This window comes from Aotus nancymaae, unplaced genomic scaffold (genome assembly GCF_030222135.1).
Source record: "Aotus nancymaae isolate 86718 unplaced genomic scaffold, 86718_ANA_hifiasm-v0.15.2.pri h1tg000051l, whole genome shotgun sequence".
In the NCBI taxonomy this organism is placed as follows: Eukaryota; Metazoa; Chordata; class Mammalia; order Primates; family Aotidae; genus Aotus; species Aotus nancymaae.
In genome coordinates this window covers 283,877-305,253 of record NW_026988465.1, presented here as the reverse complement: position 1 = coordinate 305,253, position 21,377 = coordinate 283,877, and the positions used below count along the sequence as shown (strand labels likewise).

General features: G+C 44.5%; 2 protein-coding genes across 3 annotated transcripts in view; one reads left to right on the top strand and one right to left on the bottom strand.

The window, feature by feature from the left end:
- Positions 1-281: 281 nt before the first annotated feature.
- WRNIP1 (WRN helicase interacting protein 1) lies at positions 282-21,339 on the bottom strand. 2 transcript variants are annotated; one of them, XM_012464868.2, is made up of 7 exons: positions 20,283-21,339; positions 17,811-18,002; positions 16,327-16,568; positions 6,539-6,768; positions 2,427-2,582; positions 1,614-1,693; positions 282-1,015 (listed from the first exon to the last, which is right to left on the bottom strand). In XM_012464868.2, the coding sequence occupies exons 1-7, from the start codon at positions 21,108-21,110 to the stop codon at positions 740-742; spliced, it is 2,004 nt and encodes a 667-aa protein (XP_012320291.2). In that variant the 5' UTR covers positions 21,111-21,339; the 3' UTR covers positions 282-739. The 2 variants fall into 2 exon arrangements, with proteins under 2 accessions (XP_012320291.2, XP_012320292.2); XM_012464869.2 differs by having other exon boundaries at positions 16,327-16,493.
- MYLK4 (myosin light chain kinase family member 4) overlaps positions 16,369-21,377 on the top strand; it is a 112,101-nt gene continuing 107,092 nt past the window's right edge. Inside the window, exon 1 of the mRNA XM_012464872.3 lies at positions 16,369-16,630. Within this exon, the coding sequence (XP_012320295.2) occupies positions 16,575-16,630 (56 nt within the window). The 5' untranslated portion in view covers positions 16,369-16,574. The remainder of the gene's footprint in view (positions 16,631-21,377) is intronic.

Genomic DNA, 21,377 nt, shown 5'->3' with positions numbered 1-21,377 from the left:
AATTACTGTTTGGAAATATGGAGCTGCAAGAAGAAACCAGGGGAGGCGGGGAGGAATGGGCCATGGGGACTACTGGAGTCTTTCACAAGCCATTTAAAAAGGAATTCCTTTAAAGAAATCAAAGTTAACTTCCAACAAGATAACCCTGACTTCTCAACTCAGCTCCCCACTCTTCCCACCACCAGGGTGATGTTTCTCCTTCCCCGTATCCACCCACCAAATGCAATGGTGACGATGTTGGTACCTAGCATCCAGGCGGGAAAATCATGACAGAATCTGAGTACTTTCAAATAGTTTTATTGGCTCATAAGACCTTTGCATATAAAAAAAATACCCAAAACACTATGCAGTATTAAATCACAATTACATTTTTTTACCAATTGAAACTACCTAGAATATACATTTTTAAAGAAAAATCCTACAGAACTTAATTCTGAAATGACATTATGACTTAAATACTATGACAAAATAGATAATTCCTTATAACATTAAATCATTGCACAAAGCTGCCAGATATTTTCATAAGCATAACCGCCGCACCAAGTGCAAATGAACACAATTTCAATGTTACACGTTTAGTTGAAATAACTGCGCCTCCACCTACGAAACTCTGAAATTTCTGGCACAAAATGTGGTTCTGTTTTAACTTCCACCAGGCAACCAATTTTGCAACCCAGTTACTTTCTTTCTGGCCCTCCCTTAAAAAAGCAACATCCTTCTGCTGTCATGGCCTGAAGAGTCAGCACCTCCTCTGCTTGAAGAAATCGACTCCCCGCAACTCTTCCGGCAGGTACTCCTGATCCACAGGCTCGCTGTACATGGGGTTGTACTTGTAGCCTTTGCCATAGCCCAAATCCTTCATCAGCCTAGTGGGTGCGTTCCTCAGGTGCAGGGGCACGGGGGGCAGCGGCCCCTGGTGGTTCCTCACGCAGGCTTTGACGTTGTTGTAGGCGCTGAACACCTCAATGGACTTTGGGGCTCTGGCAAAGTAGACCACACACTGGGCCAGAAGCACCTACCGATGACACAGAAGGACACATTTTACTAGCAAGATGCTGCGCTTCTGCTCTGCAGAGCCCCTTCCGATTCACAGCTCTAGGTAATGCTGAGAAGATCCCCACATGATTTTATCCCCCTTTTGTGCCTAGAGCCTGGATAACCACCTATCACAGAGAGAAGAAATTCCCACGAGGTGAGAGGCAAACCAGGTGAGTGGTTTTCTTTTTTTTTTTTTTTTTTAACTGAAGGATTTTTACTAAATTAAATTATTCTTAGGCCTCCAATATATAAAGAGATGAATATGAAGCTGCTCTGGGGGCAAACTTGCAGAGGCTTCCTGTTTGGCTCCTTTAACCTTTCTGCTCCCTGGAAAAGCTGGCGCATGTCCTCTGAATCCCGGAATCCTGAGGACAGTTTGAAACACGACCTCGCTGACAAAGAAGGTTTCCCTCTCTAGGAGTCTAAGAGTCTACTATAGGCATTCAAAAGCCAAGTAGCCTACTCGGTGGGCTCAATCCACCAACGGTGAAGGAGGGACATCTATTCAAATCTACAAAGGGACAGAGCACAAGAGAAAAGAAGTGATGTGCAAGGAACTGAGCTGATTACTTTACCTCACATTCGGGCATGCCTATAAAATGACAGCCTTGGTAGGCAGCAACTGCTTGTGTTAATGCAGATGGGTCTGCCAGACCTGCCACACACAAAGAGATAAAGGAGAGTTTTAGTCACGACACACGCTGTCCTCCTGGCCTATGCGCAGGTGACCACAGACCACCACTGCTTGTACACTTGACGACCAAAACAATCCCATGTAGCAAAACCGACTGACTTAGCTCTAGTCTCTGATCCCATGCACTTAAGCAAGAAATATTTAGTGAGTGGTTACTGTGTGTGGTGTTAAGAGCGGTTTCCCTGTGGGTAAAAACTCTACGTCTAGGAAAACAAGAGTCTCGGTACAATAAACATAAGAAGTCAAGGCTATGGAGACATTTGCCAAGATGGAAACACTAAAAACCAAACATCCCAAGACCAAAGAAGAGGAGTGCTTTCCTGATCTTTCTCTTCATCTAGTGTCTAGAGTCTTCCATTTCTACCTTGGGAGTTATCCAAAGAAAACCCTGAACACCTGACTTCAAAGCAAATTTAAAAGCAGCTCATCTTACTGCAATACTCTGAATGTTAGTAAAAACATTCCCAAAGAGGAAACAGAAAATGGTGACTTTAGGAACACAAATATTCAAAAGCACACACACACCAAGTAATAAACACCTAAGCTTAGACATAAAGTCTTATCTTCCCCTGCCAGTCTCACATAGCCTGGAGACATTCTTCCTGCCCCCCTCCCCCGAAAAGCCACGATGTAACCGTCAGCCATTCCCCCACCCCCGGGACACAGGGCTCCGGGACTCTCCCACCACACTCACCTATGTCCTCGCTGGCAAACCTCACAAGCCTCCGTGCCACATAGAGAGGGTCCTCTCCTCCCTCGAGCATGCGAGCCAGCCAGTAGAGGGAGGCGTTCTGGTCGGAGCCCCGCATGGACTTGTGCAGGGCGGAGATGCAGTTGTAATGCTCCTCTCCTGACATCACAAAGAGCACCACTCACATAGAGCTCACAGGAGGAGCGCCCAAGCCATCTTCGTCTCCACCAGCTGACTTCCAGGAAGCCTGAACTAACAAAGGCCCTGGGAAAGCCGAGGAGAGGTTTGGGCAGCTGCCTCAACTGTGCTCTGAGCGGGGTGCACTGGCTGCTCGGGCCTAAACCTGGGACATGGCCCAGCGCAGTTCTCTGTGGGGCTAGGAGCCTGTTCAGGAACCCAGTCCTATTCAGGGGAAGAGGCTGCTGCAGCAGCAACCTGTGGCTATCCACACAGTGTGCACACACAGGCACAGAGGCAGCGGGTAAGAGACGTTCACTTGGAAAAGTGGTCCTTCCAGCTGGCGGATTTGCCAGAGACAAGAGTGAAGGGATGGCGAGTCTCATGTTCTGGCTCCATCCTGCAGCCCACCCTCTACAGCAGGAAAATCGACAGTGGGCCTGGTTGGAGCCAGGAGGATGCAGAGCCAAGCGGCCAGGGCAGCTGTTATAGCCCATCTGTTCCTCAGTGTCATTTCCAGCTGCCTTTCTGATATCCAAAGCCTGCCGTCATCTAAACATCCTTCTGCCAGCCTTGGTGTGGGGACACCTGTGTGGCAGGGTCCCAGAAGGACCGACACATGGACTACCAGTTCCCGCCCTGAAGGTACAGAAGCCCAGTCTCTCACTGCCTGGTCTTATCCCATTTTTACTTTAGATTCACATGAAATCAGTGAAATGTGCTTTTAAAAAAAGGCATATTTAAGGGCAAAAAATTAAAGCTAAACAGTTCTCAGGAACTAAGCAGTGGCACTTGCACACATTTCACTATTCTTTGGCTATTGTCCCTTAGGTAAGTTCAAGGAGGGGGCACCCTTCTCACAAGAAAGCAGAGAATGGTGTTCCTGTGAGTCTCACTCCTCCCAGAGGAGCTCCTGGTCTGTGCTCAGCCTAAGCCCATGTCCACAATACAACTGGCGCCAGTCACAAATCCTGGCAGCCGAGCTCGCTGGCAAAATGTCGGTTGGTCCTCAGGTAGAGAACAGAGCAAGCAGAAGATGCTGGCCTCCCACAGGGGAAAGACCTGCAGGACTCACGGCTCAGCCTTAGTGACTCTGGTTTCCGAGAACCGGGGCAGAAGGATGGGTCAGCTCAGCTACTGGATTTCTGAGAACAAACTGAGGGTCTCCTGTCCAGGGCTTCCCTGGTGAAGTCAGAGTGCTAGCAACACTGGCTCAGAGGGTGTCCTGGAAGATATCTGCATGATTCTGGCTCACGCTATCACCCTGCTGGCCCAGGCACTCTGGCTAAAATCTGCTCCTTTGCAGGGCGGAGGAAGGTAGGGAGGAGGGTGGCAGAGAACAGAGCAGGCTAAACTCAGGGCACGGGGGCTGGAAGAAACTACCCAGGCCACTTTACGTCAAAGTTAAACTCTTCCACACAGGTCAGTCATCCTCTCCCACCTTGTCAATGTCAGAGGCAATACCACCAATATAATAGGCAAGAGCAACAGGTTCTGGGACCAGGCAGCCTGGGTTGGACCCCCAAGCTCGTGAGTCATGGGCAAGTTTCTGATTCTCACTGTGCCTCAGGTTTCTCATCTGTAAAATGGGGACAACGAGACCACTTACCTCACAGGGCTGTATTAAATAACACACGCCTGGCACAGAGCAGACACTGTAGAAAGATTCTTTTGCATCAGTGGTAGATACTTGTATTATTCTATGCTACCTTCCATGTTTACTTTTAATATATACTACTTTATAACCTGTAATTTGACTATTTATATAGAACCCCGATGTCAATGCACGGCAGAGACTTTGCTCTCATTTAGAAATTCCTTCACTCTGATACAGAAACATCACTGGATCCTACTAGCAGGTAACTATGTACTAGGTGACATATAAAAAAAAAATAAAAACTCTGGGTCTTTGTCTGACTCGAGTTATAAAAAGGCCTAAGAGTATAAGCTAACAGGTTTCCAGGGCAATGCTTCTACCATTCTTATTTATGGAGCAAAGCCTGGAAGAGCAGCTTTCTCCAGGATCTGAATGATATTTATGTGTCTGTGGATCTACAATGGGGCAGACATGTTGCAGTGGGGTGGGGTGTGTGAGCACACTCATCCTGGCAAGACATGTAGGATGTGGGGTTCTTAAGGCTGTGGTACTAGGCAGCCTCCATGGCCCCCCAGCTACAAGCTATAGACAAGGTGATCCCCACTGTGCAGAGTTCTGCAACATGGGGCTCAAGAAGTGGGATTCCTAGGACTGGACCCCTTCAAGATCCCCTCTGCATGTATGTGGATGGAGGGGTGATGCCTCTCAGGAGCATGATGTAACAGGTAAGATCAGTTACGGCACAGGGAGGCTGGTATGGAGGCAAACACGGATGTGGGGAAGGACAGTCTTGGGAACCAGTCGGACTTGGATTTAAGGGTCAGCTTCACTGCTTGCTTTGTGAACACAGGCAAGTTTTATTATCTTAAAATGGGGTAATATAATAGCTATCTCCATAAGATTATTTTGAGAATTTAAAAAAATGAATGCATCTATAAAATACTCTATGGCTGTTAGTGAATGCCATGTTACACAGATCTCAAAGTCTGATAAAATGTCAAAGAATAGTCCTAGTCGGTCCAATCAAAACAGGGCGAAACCTTTGGGACGCCTACAAGAAGGGAGAGAGACTGCTGCTGCTGGACCTCAGAAACAGTGGCGAGTCCGGCATGGGGAGATTTTTTTTTTAATGTCTTAAAACCTTTTATCTTGTTCACATGTACAATTTTTGTATTTGGCCAAAAGTTAAGCAGAGCTCTACACCTAGAACGTGTTGCTTTTCAGACTTTGCAAGCATTCACGTCACATTGCAGAGCACAAGGGAGAGCCGGCCATCTGAGAAGGCCCCGCTGAGGGCACATTCACGTCACCGTGTGGATAGGACTGTTTGTTCAACTTGCCAATGTATCCTTAGCACCAATGAACACTCCCGAGCTACTATCAGCTGAGGTGTGCTGAGGCTGAAAAGCTTTGGTCAGCCTCCCAAGGTCATGCAGCGAGTGTGCTCACTCACGAGGAGGCAGCGCCCAAACCAAAGTCATTCTTAAGCCCCTCCACCCCTTCTCTAACCAGTAAGGGCTCTCCATTGTCATGTGGCACAGCCTACGTGAGATCTGGAACATTCAATTATCAGCTTCCTTTTCTGGCAGAGCTTTTAGAAGTGTGGAAATTATATTCCACAGTGACTGCAATATGACTCCATCCAAAGTCCCACAAACGCTCAGGCAGCAGCAGTTTGGCCTAATCTACGTGTGTTATCTTCATCTCCCATTTCTTTTATAAAAAGCTGCAAATGTGCTGTGCTAATGACATTTAATATCGCTAGGTCACAGATTTCATAAGAGCTGGTGTCAAATCTGGTATCTGTAAATGCAGTTCTACACAGGTAAGTGTGCACAGTGAATTTAATTTTTGAAAAAGCTACTAAAAAAAAAACCAAAATCTTCAAGATCCACGACAATTTATTTTTTAGTATAGACTCTAGAAATAAAGCATTGTAATTCTCAATTAAACCTATTAAGTCATCATGGCAAAAGTCCCCTTTTTATTTACTGCCATTGTAAATGATCACAAAACATATTCACTGTGAAGTGAACACACAGGCTTCCAAAGGTGCTTGTATTCTGCAAGGTGGGGAATAGCTAACTACCTTCTAAGGTGAATGTGCAGCCTGCCATTTCCAACCCCAAAACTCCTCTAGATTCTCATCAGGGTAGCTTCTGCTTCAAGCCTCTCTTTGGAAAGGTCAGCCCTGTGTGGAAGGCTTATACCAACATGGAGATCCACCTAAGAATCACTGGCATGCTTTGGACTCAGCTGAAAGTCAGGCTTCCAGAAATGAGAATGTGTGCACACACTTCTTTCCCTACAGTTTTACTCTTTCCACATGTCAGTTACTTACCTGCCCGGTCATATAAAATGTGGGATCGCTGGAGGCCTTCCTTCACATCATTCTCTGTGATCAGAACTCTACTGGGAGAATAGGTTTGCCCACTCTTCTTACAGAACATCTTCCTAGAGCTTAACCTAGCCAGCACTGCCAGCTGCAGTCCGTTCAACCCAGCTCGGGCGTCACCGTCACTGAGGTAAGCCAGGGTGTCTACTGCTTTATCCTCTATGAAGATGGCGGGCCTGAAACACAACCAGGGTTAGTTACCCTCACACTCAGGCTGCATACGTCTCGTTTTGCATACGTCTTAGAAACTCATACTTCTCGGCAAGGACACTGAAGAGTTGAAGGCCTTTGCCTCTTATTCTCACCTCACATTGTCAGTGTGCTTAAGCATCATCAAGACTATGAACTGACTGGGTCTCCTAAGTCAGCAGGTTATCGCCCTGTATCTTATGAGTGTCGAGGGTTTCTCACTGTACAGGTTCACACATCTAAGCTTGTGTGAAACAGACACTGAATGGCCTGGAAAGTTACTGTTGACAGGTGGTCTCTCTGGTTCTACCCTACAGAACAGTGAAAACTTTATTAGAAATGCTAGCACCTCATTACCGTGTATGGAAAACATGTTCCAAATGCAGCCTACATCCTGCTGAGACAGGCATAAGCTTAGACTACTTTCCACACAAGGGAGAGACAGCATCACATCTGAATACTAGCTCTGAAAGGCTCCAGATCATGCAGTTCAATTTCTTTGCTTTAAAACAACAAACTGGGTCCCTAGTTACTCTGAGCACAGCAGGTCCTAGAAGGTCTCAGGAATTTGGCCTGGGGCATTTTGGAGGTTGCAATAGGTCATCTCATAGTGGGCATGAATCATGCAAAATCCGCACAGGTAAGCAGAGAAGTCATTAGCTGGGAAGCGACCAGAAGACTGCTGGTACATAGCCATGAGACCCTGCGTAAGCCATCTAACCTCTCTGAACATCAGGACTAAAACTAACAGTCACATTTCTAAATTTGGACCCTCATAAATAAGACCTAACTACAATCAGAAGACTGAGTCAGTAAAATTTTCTATTCCTAGTCAAGTTAAACAAGATATCTAACATATTTCATGACTTAGTGGGGTCTTATATTATTCCTGGCTGGGCTGCTAGTTGCACATTTGTGAAGCAAAAAAATAATTTTTCAGTTACAGTTCTCTTATGTCATTATCAACGTTCAGCTTATAAGCTGAACAGTAAATAAAAAGCCCATTAGGACTGTCCGAATCAGCTACCTGGAAAATAATGTACAAGCACCAACGAGGCTGGGCCAGGAAGGGGGTGGCAGTTTCCAAAGGGGACCAAGCTTGCCTGCTGCATCAATGCAGAACTCCCCACCACACACCCATTCACCGACACTACTCTGCTCACTGAGGAACCCGAGTAACACCAATCGGCATTTCATTCATGGAAAGATTTGTTCCTAATGTCTTCAAGATGCCTCATCTCATCCCTATATTTACCAAAGTGTTGATTTCCAGTTATTCCTTGTGGGTCTCTCACCACACCTAAGACACCTGACCAGCCCCAGCTTTACAACAAATGACTCTCTCCTCACTCATGCCAACCACTGGGGCCCCAGAGCCACCGGTGCAGCCTGGAGACCCATCTTCCTCTCTCCTGATGGCAGCATTCTCTCAGTAGACCTCACCAGAACACACACACAAAACACACACCAAGGCCACGTCACTGGCACTCTATAAAGTCTGTGGATCACTTCTTAACTAGAAATTGGTTGGCAAGTTTTCTGGAAGATGATTTGGAAGATAATGATAGACAGAACATATACTAAAGAAAATGTATGGGACATATACTAAAGAAAATGTATGGGAGGGACCAGCATCAGAGGGGTGTGGCAGTGTGCGACATCCCTGGGAGAGAAGGGCATGCTCTTAGCCCCTTACCGGGCTCGACCTGTGTGAGGGGACAGGAAGGGAGAATAGAAACTGCCTGGGCATCTCACTTCCACCTCGGAAATAATAAAAGCAATGGCTTCTATCTCCTTGGAAGGCTGCTGAGCAACAAAAGGTCTGTAGGACAATTGAGGGAAGAAAAAGGAGTAAAAGCAGGAGCCCCAGTGGATCCTAACGGACCGAACCAGCCTATCTCCTGCACCATGTTGCTTACGTTACGTTCATCATCTCTCCATCTCTACTACATGTTGAGCACCTCAAGGACAGGAATATTTTATTCTTTTTTTGTATTCCCAGACCTGGTAGATGAGAGGCATCCAATATTTGCACAATAAAGGGACTAACTTCAGTTTCATCATAATCTCAGAGTGAAACCTTTACTTTTTATAAATTATACGGAAAGTGTAGAGAAAACAAAAGGAATCCATATTTTCGGCACCCAGAGATAACAGCTACCGTGTCGAGAATTTCTTTTATGCAAACATCAACCTTACGCCTAACTTTTTAAACAAAAATTGGGACCATACTTTGTATAGTTTTACATGCTTTACCATTAAGTAGTTGTTTGAAAAACAAGTTACTCAGACCTGTGAATATTTACTTTTAAAAAATGTACATTAAATTTTAAAAATAGACAAAGGGAGAAAATTCACCTTGCGCTAGACTACCTTGACGTTAGTATTTTGGTATGCATCCCTTTTCCATGTATTTGTCCTTTGTATGCATTCAGGGGCAGGACAAGATGGGTACAGTGGGGACAGTGACAAGATGGGTAGCCTTATATACCACGGCATTTATTAGTATACTGTCCCACTTCTATTAGTCCTCATATACAGTCAGGAAGGCAGGCCTTATTAATTGGAAGAGAAGCCAACTAGCAGTTACAGATTCATGAACAGCATGCTGTGAATAAGTCTTTAGCAATGATGATGTATTTTATGTGGCTGGAAAATAAGGTCTTCCTTTGGCTTTTAAACACCTGACCAAAGTACAAATAGTTGTACTCTTCTGGTTTGGGGTCATGAGGAATGGAGGTGCTGCCACAACAAAAGCCACCTGTGCTCCCACCACTCCCACCACTCCACTTCCCCTTGGATATAATCCACATTTTAAATTTCACCCCGTCCAAAAGAAGAAAGTATTTCAAGGTCCAAATCAATCTGTCAGCAACACTCTGTCCAAGTAATACAGGAGCTGCTGACACCACTCACAACGGTCACACAAGAAAATTATAAAATGGGCCGGGCACAGTGGCTCACACCTGTAATCCCAGCACTTTGGGAGGCGGAGGCAGGTGGATCACGAGGTCAGAAGATAGAGACCACCCTGACCAACATGATGAAACCCCATGTCTACTAAAAATACAAAAAAAAAAATTAGCCAGGTGTGGTGGCACGTGCCTGTAATCCCAGCTACGCGGGAGATTGAGACAGGAGAATCGCTTGAACCTGAGAGGTGGAGGTTGCAGTCAGTCGAGATCGTGCCACTGCACTCCAGCCTGGGCAACAGAGCAAGACTCTATCTCAAAAAAGAAAAAGAAAATTACAAAATGGAAATTTACCGTGAAGAACACTGAGCCTTTTAGGGAAAGATTCCACTTAACACCCAATATATCTTGAACCCCTATTTACTAAGTCCTGAAGAATAAAGTAAGATACACTAAAATACTTTGAGATCTTCGAATGGGGAGCTCATGAGAGAATTCATGTCAAGAGTGACGAAAGGATAGCTGTATTGATATTGGCAAAATCCCTCAGCAAACAGTAACTGCTACACAAACTCTTTTGAAAGAGTATTCCCAGTATAGAGAATTTACAATTATTTTTAAATTTAAGCATATATTTATAAAATGTTTTACATTTAAAAATAACCTTCCAAAGTTAGAATACAATTAAATGACGTGAGATGTATTCTGGAGACAGACTGCCCAAAATGTCATGGCATCCAACATCGAAATAAACAATAGGAAGTAAATTATGTTGTTATAATAAAACACTATTCAGTAACAAGGGAAAACTGGTTCAAATAATGCACTGGAAAAATCATATTTCTAGTTAACAAGATCTAGAGATAAACACAGACTTAGAAAGCTTAGCTTCTCCAACTGAAGAGAAGAGCTTTAATCTTAATAGAAGAATACAGGAAGCTGTCTTCTTTCTTCTTCTGGGTACCTAAATCCTGAAGCCTTCTATACATTGGATAATACTGGGATTTGGAGAATAATTAGATAGCTGGATTTATAAGTGGAAGAGTGTAGTAAGTAAAAATGTATCTGTTATTTCATGGCAGAACGAAAGAATATACACGGCTTGATTAAACACTCCCTCTCTAAATTACAAACCAAACCCCACAAATCGCTTTCACTAAGGAAAAGGAACATTTCACAGTCAGGGTGATAACTGCTGTGCAGTGGTTTTCAACTAGGTACATGCATCAAGTTAGACACAAATACAGCCACATGCACCTTACCACAGACTGACCTCAAATCTCCAGACACAGACCCTGGGCAAGGTATGTTTCTAAAATGTATCCCAGGGAAGAGTGATGTACAGATCTGGTTAAAAGGCTCTCCTGGGCTGGGCGCAGTGGCTCACGCCTATAATCCCAACACTTTGGGAGGCTGAGGTGGGCAGATCATGAGGTCAAGAGATTGAGACCATCCTTGGCAACATGATGAAACCCCATCTCCACTAAAAATACAAAAATTAGCTGGGCGTGGTGGCGAGCGCCTGTAGTCGCAGCTATGTGGGAGGCTGAGGCAGAACTGCTTGAATCTGGGAGGTGGAGGGTGCAGTGAGCTGAGATCGCGCCACTGTACTCCAGTCTGGCAAGCGGAGACTCTGTCTCAAAAAAAAAAAAAAAAGGCTCTCCTGCTACTTTACAGATGGAACTACTTTGTTCCTAATCCATTAAAAATGGATACAGAGTTGCTCTTACACAAAGTGCCAAGAGAGAACAGTCACAATGGAAAAACTGAGCGGTGGGTTCCACCTCTCTAAACTTGGCACCTCCACCTGAAGTCGCTGAGTACACAGAGACATGTCTTAAACACTGGCTCCATCACACTGAAGCTAGTTGGTCTTGGGCATGTTAGTTAATCTGTCTGTGCCTCAGTTTCTTCATCTAGTAAATAGGAGGTAATGATACCTACTTTGCAGAGCTGTACTGAGGATTGAATAAGACATGTGGAATGCTTGGAGCAGTGCCTGCCATGTCATGAGACTTAACAAATGCTGCTATCAGGATCAACAGTAAGGAGAATCACCCTCATCAGACTGCAACAGCATACTCTCCAGAACTGCACATATTCAAGGGAGAGCCCCAGACGCTGCTGGATCCCTAACACCAGAGTGAAAGCAAAGCAAAACAAAACTTACACTCTCCACAAAGAGAGAAGGTACATTTCAGATGATGGTATCTTTCTGTTTAATCCCACAGAGGCACATGTCTTTCCAAATTACATTATACTTGGTAGAGGTCTGTAGTGGGTTGAACAGTGACCCCAAAAGATGTAAGTCCTAATCTCTGGAACCTGTGAATGTGACTTTATTTGAAAATAAGGTCTTTGCAGATGTAACTAAGGGTCTCCAGATGAAATCACCCTGGATTTAGGGTGCACCTTAAATCCAATGGCAAATGTCCTTATAAAACACAGAAAAAGAGAAGACATAGGGACACAGAGAAGGCGGCCACCATGTGAAGATGGATGCAGACTTGAGTGACATGGCCACAAGCCAAGGAATGCCAAGAGCCATCAGACGCTGGAAGAGAACATGGCCCGGCTGCTTCTTGGATTCTGGTCTTCTGGCTTCTAGAACTGTGAGGATAAACTTCTGTGTTCTAAGCCACCCACTTTGATTGTTACAGCAGCCACAAGAAATGCATCCAAGGCCGATGAGACCTGTGGTTCTGGCTGCTGGTGCTTTTATGGCATTATTTTGGACCGTTATATTAAAACAGCTATGTTAATTTACTATATTAATGTACTTAAAAAAATTTTCAGTTAAAAGTATTGAGATCTACCCTATACCAACAATTTATTCTGACCAGGACCTTGTATTCTGAAGTTCTACTACCTTTTTTTCTATCCAATGGCAGAAAAGATTATTTTAAACAAATATTTAAACTTTTATAAAAAGGAAAAAGAGTGCATAGCCACCTTATTTGGGGGCCAGGCTGTCAGGGGCTCTCCTCTCCAGATGATTAGAGAAAAGTCCCAAACCCAGTTATGCCACAGCACCTTACCCAGGGACAGACCCCACTTTCAGTCTTCCAGTCAACTCTTGGAACTTGGCCTAGTGAGGCAGAGGGCAGTTATAACTTCTCATTTCACTCTCTTGATCTCCAAAGACTTGTATACTCTATCTGGTTCACAAAGAATTGATTCTTTAGGAGCGTTTTTGAATATGTATATAGTCTATGACCTAGGAATCCACACTCCTTCAAAGCAGCAAGTAGTGCAGGATGATGAAATACTAGTTTACTTTTTCATTTTCAGCAGCACAAGCTCATTCGTCGTGTATCACAGACCATGGACATTTTTTCCTGCCCTCCAAAATTAAAGTAGAGCAGATAGCATGCTTCACTGTTTATATCATGTGACCCAAATATTTTTAGAGAGCAAAATATGTGAACACTGTTGCTTAGCCATACAAACCAAAGCAACTATGGCACAATGAGCTTTCTATTTCACTCAGCAAATTCTGCTTATCCTTCAAAACAACTCTGCACCCCTCATCTAGGAGGTGAATACTGTATTTCGCATATTCTGAACGCTTCTTTATACCCACCGCACTTGGCATATAATCATGGCACTGGAAGCAGACCTGCTCCTCTAGCCTACATCATACTGCACTCCCTTTAAAGGCAAAGGAACAAGCTTTTCAACCCTCAGCCAATGCCTAGCATATGCAAGACCTTCAATTTCGACTGAATAATAACTATAGGAGAGACTTTTTTTAAAAGAACACTTATTTTGCTCTAACGGGAGTGTATCACTCACATGAGTATACTGCATGAGAACTCATAATTCCTCAAGTATAATCAAGAACAGCTAAGCGGCAGCTTGATTAGTTTCCAAATCCAGTGCCCTGCTCACCTCCTCTCACGTGCAGTTCAACAGCCTGGGGACTTCTCTGTAAATGTTCTAGTTGCTATCTAGGGCACCAAAACGTGACACAAGAATACAAATGCACACCAATAGCTTCCCGGAGAGAGAAAGTAAGTATTTGGGATTAAACGTCTTTTCTTTCAGCTAGATTATTGTCACCAAATCTGATTTATATGCACAAGGATGTATATATAGCCGTCAACAGGGATTGGAAAGTAAAATTTTACTTAAAAACAACTGGAAGATATCACAATCCACTCTTAATTATCCATGACAACTGGGGTGGCAGGTACTTCTATTTGGAAGTCACTTGTTATGTAAAAGTTCTTTCTGTGGGCTATGATATCTCCGAACTTAACTTCTTGCTAGAATTGCTAACAAGTAGACCAATTAATGGATTTAAGCTAAATATTCTTTCACTTTACTCTGCTTGCTGCTGATGAAAAGGGCAATAGTATTAAAGAAAAAGGCTCTTGATACCTGGGTAATTATCCCTTATGCTGGATAATACGAGAAAAAAAATTAAACTACTTTTCTCACATCGAAAGTTAGGATTTATTCATTTACAAACCATTCACCCAGCACATTATGCATGCCAGGCACTGTGCTGGGGATATGAACAAGGACGAGTTCCTGTCCTCCCAGTCTTCCCAGGAGAGGGGAACACAAGACAGCAAATACGTGAATGAAAGAAAGTCATACTTGGGATCAATTCTAAGCAAGTGGTAGTGGAAATAGTAAACCATTTACTGGGTATGGGAGGTTTTCTCTGAAAGGCAATTTCAGCAGATTAAGAATCTCTAGCTCATTTTTCTATCAGTTTCAATAACTAAGTCTTAATTCTTTCACTTGATCTTCTCAAACTTTAATGTGCCTGCAAATCGCCTGAGAATTTTTCATAATAAAATACAGAAATTCTTCTCACAAGGATGAGCTCCTTGGCTGCTGCCTTCCTCATTTCATTTAAATTCTGGCATGGCAGTGACTGGGGAGAAGCGGAAAATCTGAGGATATCTGAGTAACGATTATTATTGATTTCATGTCATCAATATTAATTATTGATTTCATGTTCTATTTCATGAACTGATGACATGAAATCAGTAATAATCACCCTAGAAAAATACACATGCAAGATATTAAGTTGCAGATACATTATGATAATTAGTACACAGGAAAAAGAACACACAGAAACGTGTTAGGATTTCCCTCCGTTTGCTTTCAACTTGTCTTTAACATGTGGTTTACATGAGGCTGTAATGAGAATTCTGTTACAGGAAAGCTACACAGGTTGAGAATCTCACATCTGAAGTACCTGGGACCAGAAGGGTCTGAATTTCATATTTTTTTTTATTTTAGAGTATTTGCATTATATACTTACCAAATGAGCAACCCAAAATCCAGAAATCTGAAGTGCTCCAATAAGCATTTCCTTTGAGCATCATGAAGGTGCTTAAAAAGCTTTAGATTTTGGAGCATTTTGGATTTTAGATTTGGGATACTGAACCTATACTAGATAGGAGGAGCTGGCAGGCCCCCTTAGGCCCTGACAAATGCCCACCACACAAGGGCTTCTGAGTATGAGTCCATATGGCTGATACCAATAGGTTCTACACTTCACTTGTGGTCGCAGTCCTAATGGCTATTCCCATCACAACGGTATTCCAAAATGAGGCCACTCTAACCTACCCAGCGGTCCATGGGCCAAATGTTTCAAGGCTTTCATTATACACGGCAGAATTCTTCCTCCATCTCAGACAGGAGCAAATGCGGCCAGACACATAGGGAGAGTTGCTGAAACCTAAACCCTGAGCCTAAAACTATGCCTTGTACTTTAATCCTCACAGAAAAGTGGCTCCAGAACTTGGCCTCAGGGCAGGCACGAGCAGCTGCAGAATCCACAGCAGGAGGAGGTGGGCAACAGCCTCTCATCAGACCAGATTATGTTCCATGGCAGTATTTCAGCCAACACATGGACAAATACCATCTGAAGAATATGTTGTAATACAAAGAAAAGGAAAACCTCTGACCAAGAAATCAAATTGAATATCTATGATATATACTTGGTATATTAATGAGCAATGTGGTACTCATGATGCAGAAACAGGTCACCAAAAGAATAGGGACAACCTCTAATGTCATTTCCAGTTGCCATTCCTTTACTTTCATGAAGTTGAGTTTCAAGTATGCAAAAAAGGATTACATAATTTTAAGGTTACAAGTACTTCCACTGCAAGTACATTAATTTTTACTTGATATTTTTTAACAAAATGCTAAACTGCAGGTTAAAAAGAAACTGAAATGGGAGTACAATGCTCAAAAGAGTTGTAAGTCTAGGAAGTATCTATTTTTTTGTTCTATTCAGTTAGGGACATAAAGCCTTTCAAATCATCAATGAGGGACATAAAGCCTTTCATATAATCACTAAGACTTCCCATAGAACCCTAAGCACAAAAGCGAACACTCGAGAACTAAAACAACAAAGCTAAATTAAAGCTTGAACAACTATAAACACACATTAGAGGCTAGAAAATTATAAAGTTTGCCAGGATACCTTTGTAGATAATCAAACACTTCCCTCTTCTTTTATTTTCATTATTGGCAGATCAACATTTCTTCTCTGTCCCCTCTGTCCCCACCCTCTCCTCATTGATGCCCAGCCCCTTCTGGCCCCCTGCCAGGAGACTCGCTGGGAGGTGTGTGCCCCCAGGACGCTGCACACTGTCAACTTACTCTGAGCTGCTGTTGCTGCTGTGGCTCAGAGGGTCAGTGGGACGGCTAGAGTCTAGGACGTGGATTCCCAGGGAGTTGATCGCTCGCATTAAAATAGTCACCATTGCTTCTACTGGAAGCTTCTCAAGAACAATCACTCGACAGCGGCTCAGAAGAGCAGCATTGACCTGGAAGGAAGGGTTTTCAGTGGTTGCCCCAATCAGAGTGATCGTCCCACATTCCACGTGAGGAAGGAAAGTGTCCTAAACATGGGAGGAAAACAGAAAAAAGTGATTCCAGTCAACAGCCACCTGCAGAATCCTATGTAAGTTGGCTATCCATTCCTTCCTTTTCCTCATTTTTACCTTTAGAGTTCAGGAATAGCAGCAGCCTTATAGTCATTGAATGTGGATGCAATATTGGGGGAGTACAACTCTTAAGTCTAAAACACATCTTCTGGAATGACTGTCTAAGCCTGATCTCTTGCTGGTAGACTAATAGCTTTAAGTAGAATTCTAACTTAGTTTCGACCAAAATGATTTCTTTACTCAGAAAAACATCTACCCAAGGCTGAACTGGCACAGAGCTTATATGTTAACAGCTATTTATTTACAGAAGAGAAAGAATACACAAAAACATTAATTAACACTTCCAAAATCTTCTTCCACTGCAAGTACTCAATCATATTATTATTCCTAACAAAATTGGTGATTATGCTGTTTTATAAGGAAAAAATACTAACATGAGTCAATGGTCCAATATGAAACCTAGAATGCTAACATCCAGTCAGAACTTAAAAAGGTCTGTTTATTCAAAAAGTTTCAAAGAAGGCTTAGTAGAATTTTGTGAAATATTCTGTGTGTGACTAAAAAGTTGCAACAAAATAATTAATAAGTATGCCTAAAAATTTAATTTTTTTAATTTAGAGTATAGCTCTCAGATGTTAGCCTGATAAAATTTTAATGTTTATTTTTTAAAATCCCAAAGTGGCTTTGTTTATAAAAATAATTGTGTCCTTTTATTCAGAAAGCCATTTAAATAAACAGTAACCATTAGCTCTTGCAACATTCACCTTGAAGGGAGACTGGAGTTACAGAAAATAGATTCTTTAATTTTGAAAATAAAAATACCATTAAAGAAATTAAAAAACACATTAAAATAATGATCTTAAAATCATTATTTTACTGTTCACAATGACTCCTAGTATTTAGATTAAAAATTTCTAAAACTTGAAAATTTGATTCAAAGCTGCTTTTCTGATATGTACAGCTCAGGGATATACCAACCACTTCATTTATCAGATAGAGAAAACATTTTCTTGTTCCCAAAAAACACTAATAGGCTTGAAGGAGATGGGTTGACAAGCCTATGCTTCTTTATAAACAAAGCTCATAATAACAAGTCTCTAGGATTTGTATAGTGCATTGTTCTTTCCAAGGTGAGATCACATACTTCATATTGTTTGATGTTCACAATGACCAAAAGGTAGAAGGAAGTTAATATACCTGCTGAGATTTATTGAACCGATGAATCTCATCAATAAAAAGGATGGTTTTCCTTTTGAAAAAGCTCTTTTCATTTTGAGCTTGTTTTATGACATCTCGCACATCATTTGTCTTGGCATTTGTTGCAGATAATGTCACAAACCTTATGCTATGTTTCTTGCTGTTGTTGGCTATGATGTGAGCCAGAGTGGTCTAGAAAAGATGACACACATACAGTTTGAAAAGCTGATAAGACACAGAGAGACCAGCACCCATGGGAACTACTACAAGCAGCATCACCATTTCCCAAGCAACTTGAACTCTGAAGAATGCTTAGCAGCACAGATGCAATCTAAAATACCACAGTACATTTCTAAACAAAAAAACCAAAAAACCAACATTATAAATAAAACAGGAAAGCAGCTAAACCTCAGGCTAATCCTGACCTTTTCTCCTCCGTCCCTAATCATCTTTGATTCCTTTCTGTGGGACTCTTTAAGATCTTTAGAATCCCAGTAAAGAGCGGTTGTCTTGATTTAGCAGAGTGACAGCTGTGACCTCTCACCAAAGAGAAAATTCTCCCGCCTCCAGCCAAGACAGCACTGCTGCTGAAGGATCTAAGTGCAGAACTCATCACAGAACCACAGCTCAAACTGGAAGCTCAGCACAGCTGAGAAAAGGAGAGTGGAGACTTTGCCTTGAGACCAATGACAATGACCTAGCATTTGAGATGACTGCAGGCCACTTCTGTGTGTTCACTCTGGTAGGAGATGAACAACAGCACTGTGGTCACATTAGCAATTACTAGAAAACCAAGGAGACCCAAGTAAGGCACTGGCTCAGTACCTAGTACTTCATGGGTGCTCCACAAATATGTATATGCTGTTATGAATATGAATGTTGTTATTGTTAGTACTAAAGAATGAGAATGAAGAAAAAGTGAAGACTGTTTAATGAGTGGAATGGAATGGTGGCACTTTGTTTTCTCAAAGTTGTAGAGCACCATTCTGTGGCTGCTGCTTTAACAAATCCCAGCCTGCCTGCCTGCCTGCCTTTTGGAATCAGGCTCCCATGTCACAGATGCCTAGGTCTGCAACTGACCAACACCCATCTCACCGAGCAGCCTGGACCACTCAAATCTCTTGCCTGGCATCTGGTAGGTGGGATGAGCTCACCCACTCACTTCCCTAAGGACCTTGCTGACTGGGGCTACTAACAACTGATTATCCATTCTCATGATCTTATGTAAAGACTTCACAATTACTAAGAATGCTATTGCTCAATCCCCTAAATGGGGTAACACCTAAATCCATGGGGACAGACCTCAACAATTTGACCACCATCATCATAAAATGTTATTTGGGATAGCTCCAGTTTATTCCTGGCCAAAGGGAAGACATGAGGGCAAACAAGGCGGCACAAAAAGGGCAAGATGCATTCCAGGAACTGGAGTTAAAGGGGGTGTGGTTAAGCGTGGGAGATGAAGCTGGAAAGAAAAATAGAAAAATCATAAAAGCTTTGTGTGCAAAAGAGTCTGAATCTCAGAGCTACAAGAACTCTTTACAGTTTGATGCTGAATTCTCCCTTTCACTCCCTGATGCTGGTTCTTCTCCCTTATTATGGATACAAAAGCATCCTGTATTTAAGCACTTCTTGGCTTTCTGTTTTCTGGCTCACCGCCTCCATTTTTTCTCAAGTGTTCTTACACTGACATGCTTTCTAGACCCACAGTATCCTAACCGCCCTCGTCTGGACTTGTGCTAACGCCTCACAAAGGGACATAGAAATGGACACCAAAATGCACAGATGTTTCTTCTCTAGAGTACAAGACATCATGAGAAAAGTTATGAAAATATTGGACGAAAATAACTTGCAGATGAAAAAGTTTTTATGTTAGTTTTGTAAATGTATGAATATATTTAGTAAAATAAATATATTCTCAAGAATATAAGAATGTTAAATAAACATATTCTCAAGAATAAATAAATATCAGTCTGTTAAACCAACAACTAGTAGAAAGGGAAGGAAGCACAACAGAATTCGATTTTTTTTTCAAAGCTGAAACACTATTATGTACAAATGGAATACACAAATGTTTCTTTACAATTTAAACTTGCTGATTTCTGGTGAATTCAGTTACTAAATCAAAGTCTGGGGAAGGGGCAGGGAGGCTGATGGAAGATAAATGCAGATCAAATCTAAGAGTCCACATCTTGTAAAACTGTGGATTCACAGACAACGTCCTTTTTAAAACTCGGCAGGCCTGTCTTACGAATCTGGGGAGAGGAGTGTGTGCCGTTTTCACACCCATCACAGACTCCACCTGTGGACCAGGCACTGGCCCAGCTACATAGGCTGCGTCTGCACTCCTGGGCCCTCCTATCCAGGCGAGCCAGGCGGCTTCTTTGCGGGCAGCAAACCCGGCTATGGGACCGCCAGCGGCATTCACAGCCAAGAAAACTAAGGAAGCCCGGCGGCCAAGGCGGCACTCACCTTGCCGCAGCCCGGCGGCCCCCACAGGATGAGCGAGGGGATTTCGTTGGTCTCCAAGAGCGAGCGCAGCAGGGTCTCCTGGCCCACAGCCCTGCTCTGCCCGAAGTAGTCCTGCAGCGTGTCAGGACGCATCTTGTCGGCCAGCGGCTTGCCCTCTAGCATCTGTCGGATTTCCTCGGCCGCCATTGCCCGGGGGTGCGGGCGGCCCCCGCCGGTGGCCCCGAAGGCGGTGGTGGCAGCGGCGTCGGCAGCGTCCGCGTCCCAGTGCCCCGGGTCGTCCTCGCCGTCCGCGTCCACGTCCCCATCGCCATCGCCTTCGCCCACCGCCTCCTCCTCCTCCTGCGCCTCCGCGTCGTCCCAGCTGTGCGGAGACGCGCTCCCCGCCGCAGCCGCGGCCGCCGGCCTCTTCCCAGACCCCTTCCTCCCGGGGCTGCTGGAGCGGGGCACCGGGAAGTCGGGGATGAGGCGGGCGCCGCTGGGCGTGGGCGGCGCGTCGTAGCTCTCACGGCTCTCGGTCTCGCCGCCGTCGTCGCCCTCCTCGCCCTCGCCCTCGCTGCTCTCGGCTGCCGTCGGGGTGGCCGGCTGCTTCAGCGCCGAGCTCTCCGACAGCCGCCGCCTCTTGGCGCCGGGTGGCGAGGACCCCTTGGCCCTCTCGCCGGCGCGGTGCGACCCGGCCGCGGGCTCCGCGTGTCCCGCGGGGTGGAGCAGCAGACAGCGGTCCAGGTGCGAGTTGATGTGCGCGGCGGGCATCATCTGCTGGCACACGGGGCACTGCACCTGGTGCAGTTGCGAGAGGAAGGGGTCGTCTTCCGGCCCGCTCACCTCCATGGCGGCCGCCGCTCTCCCCGGCGCCCGGCGCGGCCGCAGCAGCCCGTGCGCACGCTGAGGCCTCTGATGCCCTCCACTAGGCCCCGCGCCGCGCGACCCTTGCTCGGGGTGCCGGCAGGACGCGCGCGGGTCGGGGGAGGGCGCAGCTCATGCCTCACGTCCGCAGCTCCCGCGTCTGCCCGCCCTCGACCGGCCGCTGGTAGCGCCTCGCGCGGCGTGTCGGGAAGTGCAGTTCGCTGCTGTTTGCCCCGGCGGCCGCACCTCTCC